This window comes from Echeneis naucrates, chromosome 15 (genome assembly GCF_900963305.1).
Source record: "Echeneis naucrates chromosome 15, fEcheNa1.1, whole genome shotgun sequence".
NCBI classification, from domain to species: domain Eukaryota; kingdom Metazoa; phylum Chordata; class Actinopteri; order Carangiformes; family Echeneidae; genus Echeneis; species Echeneis naucrates.
The window spans coordinates 17,461,855-17,468,613 of NC_042525.1; the positions used below are offsets into that span (position 1 = coordinate 17,461,855).

Below are 6,759 nucleotides of genomic sequence, written 5' to 3' on the forward strand. Positions count from 1 at the left end.
CGCTGAGGTGAACCGCCGTCCTTCATAAGGTGAAGCTCTGCAGCATCCATTCATAACGAGTAGCAGAAGAGTGCTGAGAATGCTACCTGCAGCAGGGGGCAGTAAGCGTTCACGGTCACCTCTACTACACCCTTTAACTCGGGGAAATGACTCATGTTGGTGACAGCATATTACGATTATCTGATATCCCGAGAGGCAAAAAAAAAACCAAAACAAATTTAATATTTCTAAAAAATGCATTGGATAAAATATTCGGTGTTTTTCCACCTTTATGTTTTTTTTCCGTGATAAAAGTGTGAGTCGGCCCATAATTGTTTTTTTTTTTTTTTTGCTGATAGGCGGCAGCCAGAGTCGAAACAGGAAGTTCGGAGCAGCACTTGAAAGAAGCACCGACGGCTGCAGATGCAGTTCGGGAATCAAACATGGAGGAGTTTCCGGCTAAACAAGCGACCGAAAACCTCGACGACCCCCCTAACAGCCGGCTTTTCGTGGTCGCAAGCCGGTCTGTTACCGAGGAGGAGCTCCGGGAAAGTTTTTCCGTGTTTGGGGACATTCAGGGGGTTTGGGTTGTCAAAGATAAGCAAACAAAAGAGTCCAAAGGCATCTGCTATGTGAAGTTTGCCAAATCCTCGCAGGCCTGCCTGGCCATGGAGGAAATGCACGGAAAAGTGCTGGCGGAGGGAACAAAACCCATCAAGGTAACGGCCAAAGCCGCCGGGGAAGCCGGGGTGGTTGACAGGATTGACCCGGTTCACCGTTTACTGTCTAAAGTGCGACGTGGAAAATATGTTTGGCGGGGCCTGTTAGCAGGCTGAGCACCGGGTGTCACCGTTAGCAACCCCGGGAAGAGGGCCCTGGTGCAGTCGTAGTCCGACCAAAGAAACCCTCTACAATACACCAGAGCTACTCACCTGTCATGAAACAACGCCTCGGATATTCAGGATAATTTCCAGAGTATAATAATTGTATAGTAAATGGTCACTGAAAATTAAAGCAACGAATGATGACGATCTAGATGAACCCCATTGATTTGCATGTTTTAATGACTACGTTAAGCATGTCAACACCAGATCTAGTTCTCCTTTACCCTGACAGTGCTATTCTTTGATTAGGAAAATACTTCCAAAGAATTTCTGTTCATCCAGGTCATCATTGTCCAAAGAGAGTTGAGTCGATAGTGACTGGACTTGGTTCAATATCCTTGAAGATTATTAGGGATTAGGTCTTCTGTGCTGTGCCATTTGTTTGTGAAGGGGCTGTTCCATTTCTCCTATGTGTTGGTCATTGCAGTCCTCCTTGCGTTGGATGACACACACCAGGTTGCTTTTTTTGGCTGTGTGGTACAGGGTCTTTGGGATGAGCCGGTTTCTATAGGGGTGTGTTACTGGGTTTGAAGTATACTCAACTCAGCTTTCTTTGGATTCTAAAAGCGTTAGTCATCGATAGCGTTCCCTGTTTTTTATGCTGATGCTAAAACCACTTAGATGCAACCATTGTTTTTCCTTCTCTGCTTGGTTGTGCAGGTGTTCATTGCCCAGTCACGGTCCTCAACAAGGCACAGGGATGTTGAGGATGAAGAGCTGACCAGGATCTTTGTCATGATCCCTAAAACATTCTCAGAGGAGGACCTTAAAAACACATTCAAAGTAAGTCCACCAACTGCTCACCTTGTCACAGACAATTCCTATGCTTTCACATTTCATCACTTTCCTGCCTACTTGGAAAATGGATTTGAAAAATCCCCAAACCAAAACAGTATAATACAAGATACAAATTGTGGAGATGATATTACTATGTCTTTTTGTAAAATGAACTACCCTGAAATACTGCATAACCTATATCTGCTGTTTATTTAAAAAAGCCCTGTCTATTTCCTCTGTCTGTTTTCCTATCAGGAATATGGTGATATTGAATATTGCGTGATAATCAAGAATAAGTTCACTGGGGAAAGTAAAGGTTTGGGTTATGTCAGATACTACAAACCCTCACAAGCTGCCGTCGCGATAGAAAACTGTGACAAAAGTAAGACCCTAATTTTTTCATGGTCCCCTATTTTCAGTGGAAGTAGCATCGAGAAAATCAACCAGAAGATGCTATTTTTCTACCCTTTCGTACATGAACCTTTGCTATACTGTTAAAACCTAATGTTTTGTAAAATAGCAGATGTATAGTCCCTCACTGTGAACATTTTGTGAAGCACTGTAGACACTTAATTACTCAGTACAGTCGTGTTGATGATGGTGTCATTATTAGCTTACAGGGCCATCCTGGCTGAACCTCGGACCAAGACCACAGCTACTGAAGATTACACCAGCGGTGCTGCAAGAGGTGATTACATGAGTGGTCCTGACTCCATGAATCAGTATGCCTTCCCCATGGGTGAGCGCGATCTATGGCATTTTCAGTCTGTTCTGCTCTGTATACATTTAATTTCTCTAGCAGTGATGTCTGTCACATGCAAGACACAACCTTGACTCCTGTGTTATTGTGTGTGGGCTAATGGCAACTAGATGTGTAATATTGAGTCTTGTATGTTTATGGTAGTATTTGTTCAAAAATAATAACTGCTAGCTTGTTAGTGAGACAGAGAAAAGATATCAGAAGAGAAAATGAGAAGAGAACCCAGTATGATGATATTACGTTGCTTGAAAACATAAAAAAAAATTATTTGACATTTTTTACTTAACGGTGATATTGTGTTGTGTGTTTAATAAAGTAAGAATTTTTATAACTAAAGCTCTAGAGCATCCTTTCATAACCTACAACAGCAGATTACTGAGAGATAATAGTGAAGAAGAAAAGGTGAAACTCAAAATGTGATTTAAAGTCTTGCTAACTAAATGAGGATTTTTCCATCATTCATTAATTTGTATCCTTCTAGGTGATCTCTGATTTAAAAATTCAGCAGGGAAGTCCCACCTGCAGTGCTCTGTCTAATAATTTACACTTGCTGTCCCTCTTCTCTCTACAGCTGACCCTGGAAACTACCAAGCTATGGACTACCGCTCCGGTGACTTCACAAGGTGCCTGATGGTGTCAACACGGGCTGCACTTACCCAGGAGCAAATATTTGCTCTGTTTGACATAATTCCTGGTATGGAGTACTGTGAGCTGCAGAGAGATGCTTACGGAATGAGCAAAGGTTGGTGGTTAATTACCAAGTAGGGGTTTCATACATCTGCAAAGTGTATTCATTTATAAGTGAATTAAAACAAAACAAAGGTGTCTTTGATCGAATAACATGGTGTAGTCGCTCCTTTTGTATGTCTATTGGTTTGTATTTGTTCATTTAATGCCCAAAGAGCACTGTGGAAAATTCTCCAGAAGAACCAGAAAGAGCAGAAGGAGTTTCCTATATTTGTGCACAATTCAACTCAGTTTGTTTAAAGGCACATTTAAAAACCACAAATGTCGACCACAGCAGGAAATCTAGTTTTTTAGGCAGTGATTAATGGCTGTTCCTTACACATTAATTTGCTTTTACATTTAGTCTCTGATGAGTCAGTGACTGCGAAAAATGTTTGATCACTTAATTATTATCTGTCTGATACAAGCACAACAGTATTCGAGTTGTACATATAATTTGAAATTGGGAAAAAAAAAACATGCATTCGGATAACTGGACCTTGCAGATGTTAAAACTTGGCCTCTCCGAGTGTGTCTGAGTGATTAAACCACACAACTTCATAACTTTAATTTTGACAGGTCACACACTTAAATTAATTTCTTTGAATTTAGATTTTTTTTTTTTTTTTTAAAGTTAGTAACCTGTGAATGTTAATGCGTTTTTTGGTTTGATGACTGAATATAAAACGCTTTAAAATCTGTTGTGTTGACTATGTGCTGTGTCCCCTCAGGTCATGCACTGATTCGTTACAGTAACTTGGGATCAGCAGTTTATGCCAAGGAGAAGCTGAATGGCTTTGAATACCCACCAGGCAACAGACTGGTTGTAAATTTTGTTGATGATGGAGAGGACCGCAGCAGGTACACACACACACATGTATATACCAAAAATACACAACAGCAATTTTGGATGAGAGCCAGAAGATAATAGAGGCAGAGAGCATGAGTGCCCTTTATATTATTAAATTCATTAAATAAAAAAATTGTGAAAAAATGCCACTGATAATTAAAAAGTGAAGTCTGTCCACATCTTCACGGTCACGTTTGTTTGTTGTCAAAAATTCTTGGGTGAATGTGATTTGTACCCAAGTGGACCATAATGACAGGTGAGTCCTAACCAGGTGTACCCATATGAAGAAAAAGAGAAAGCACCCTCTATCTACTAAAGGTCTGAGTGTGCTGTGTGAAGCAGAAAAAGTTAATGGCACTAAACAGGGAAACTTAATGTGAAGAACTTTTAAATTATTATAGAAATTATTTTACAGTGCTACACATCATACAATCACAGTTTAACCTGTATTTCATAGTATAAATTTCTCTGTGTCTCCCTTAAATTTCATTTTGTGTGTAGTCCTGTCGGCCGCATGGCCATGCAGTTTGTTGCAACCCAGATGATGTCTGCAGTGTGGAATGGTCCCTCCACCAGCCAAGTGATGAAACCTCCTGTGAGTGCAATATATCAAATAGTCTGACTCAAACTTTTATTCGATCACCTTTCTCAGTATCTTGTGTTGTTTCAGTGTGTCTGTAATGGTCACCTGGTTTGTTTGCTTGAGCTAAATTCTCAGAAAGCTACTCCTAAAGAAGAGGATATTTCCACAGATTGCTCTAGTTTTTCAGACATTTGTTGGACCTGCACTATCAGAATTAAATATATTAGAACCAGGTTTAATGTTATTTTCCTCACCTGTAAAAACACTTATTTATACACATGCCTCATTTTAATTAAGTTTTCATCTATAGTTTATTTTTCTTGCTGTCGCTTCAGAGACAAAATCTAAACTTTGGGGAACAAGTCACCCAGTAAATAACATCTCAAAGTTAATAACTATTCTTAGTAATTGTTCCTTCAGGCTTCCCCCTGCCACTTCATCCATTTTCCAGATTAAATAATTAATTACATAAAAGTTGCTAATTATAACCTTGGAGCTGATGTCTTTTGTATATTTAGATATAAAACAATGGCAGTACTCTATTAAAGTTTTAACTTTGAGGATGGATGTTTTCTTTTTGTCCTCCAGGGTTTCCCACCTGTCTCCCCAGTATCTCGGGTTCAGACTGATGTCAACCTGCCCCCTCTTAAGAAACTTGCTCCACCTGATAGCAAATCCAAGGAACGCTTATTTGTTGTGTTCAGTCCCTCCCCGCTGCCCCCAGATGTGTTGGAGGACGTTTTCTGGTAAATGTATACATTTTTACTTGATTATAACATTGTAAAAGTTCACTGAGTTTTTACCATTTACCAGAGGGTGAAAAGTACAATGTATCACTAGTGTTAAGCCCAGTTTCTGCAGATTGCTCCAATTAGGACATCAAGCTAAGTGCCCTTAAACAATAATGTAATGCTGCTATTTAAAATGATCGTCCAGAGAATTGGTGTTAACAAATGTTCCTGCTGTACAGTTAAATGGTTTTTCCCTCACAGTGTGTATCTCTCTGTCTGTCTCCATAGTCGCTTTGGTTCACTTATTGAGGTCCATTTAGTTCCAGGGAGAAAAGTTGGATATATGAAGTATGCAGACAAACAGGTGAGAAATGATAGCAGTGACAATGAAAACAAACCAAATCAAGTTTGTCTTTCTCAGTAGACCCACTCTTCTCTCTCATCTCCCCTCTCAGTGTGCAGATGAAGCCATGGCCGCGCTCCATGGTCGGGTCGTTAACGGAGTAAAGATGAAGGTGATGCTTGCTGATCCTCCCAGAGAGGAATCTCACAAACGACCTCGTACCTACTAGACTGAAATAAGCGGTAAGTGCCAGGTAACAATGTATTTTTAAACACAGCCTGTAAATGAGTTCAGGGTGAAGTCTGTATGATCAGTGGAAGCAGTGCACACAGAGCAGTTCACTGTAACTGTGGTGATGGAAATGATTAGTATCCATCATGAAAAATCCAGTTCAACCAAAATCAGATGTACTCTGCAACACTGAAGGGAGGAACTCAATGTAACTATGACATGACATGCAATGTACTACAGTATGTTTTCTGCTGAAGATTTAGATGCACAAGGATGTAAAAAGTAATGAAATGACCATGAGCTGTGAAGGACCGGATGTCCACAGGTTTTACATGCTAATAGGAGGCTTCTATTTACCAAATAATTTTCTGTTATTCTTTGGACAAACTTGCAGACGTATATAATTAATCATTTTCATATGTTCATTTGCCAGTGAAGATGCTCTGTGTGTGAAACCTTTCAGTCTTAATACATCCATCCCGCTGTATTTCACACATCTGTACATTCTGTAGACATGTTTACTTTCTGTAAAAAAAAAAAAAAAATAAAAAAAATTATAATAATACTATTAATAAAAAAATCACTGTGTAGTGTGGCAAGTTACTAATGACAATCGAGTTGTTTCTCTTCCGATGAATAACACTGTAGCTTCTTGTTCCCTAGGCGACTGTTGTCATGACACAATGACACCTGACCTGACAGACCGACCGACATCAAGACCTTCTCCCGACCACTGACACGACATTTGACACCTGTCTGACCTTATTTCTGGTCAAGTGACCTTGCTGTGACTCAGTGATATAACAAGTGCACAGTAGGATCAGCTACAAAAGGCTTAGCAGCATGATCATATATAATAGTGATTCGTGCTTTTATGTTTGTTTTAAGTACATAG

At 39.8% G+C, this 6,759-nt stretch overlaps 1 protein-coding gene across 1 annotated transcript; it reads left to right on the forward strand.

The window, feature by feature from the left end:
• Positions 1–362: 362 nt before the first annotated feature.
• rbm45 (RNA binding motif protein 45) lies at positions 363–6,444 on the forward strand. Its single transcript, XM_029521181.1, has 10 exons — positions 363–698; positions 1,524–1,646; positions 1,896–2,022; positions 2,254–2,379; positions 2,972–3,142; positions 3,858–3,987; positions 4,478–4,571; positions 5,148–5,305; positions 5,579–5,654; positions 5,746–6,444. Exons 1-10 carry the CDS (start codon positions 423–425, stop codon positions 5,860–5,862), a joined length of 1,398 nt encoding a protein of 465 aa, XP_029377041.1. The 5' UTR covers positions 363–422; the 3' UTR covers positions 5,863–6,444.
• Positions 6,445–6,759: the final 315 nt, after the last annotated feature.

Excerpts from the sequence above, each read along its gene's own strand:
- rbm45 (XM_029521181.1), top strand. The coding sequence starts at position 423 with ATGGAGGAGTTTCCGGCTAAACAAGCGACCGAAAACCTCGACGACCCC. Across the intron at positions 699-1,523 it reads AGGGAACAAAACCCATCAAG|GTGTTCATTGCCCAGTCACG; the intron begins GTAACGGCCAAA and ends TTGGTTGTGCAG. Across the intron at positions 4,572-5,147 it reads GCCAAGTGATGAAACCTCCT|GGTTTCCCACCTGTCTCCCC; the intron begins GTGAGTGCAATA and ends TTTGTCCTCCAG.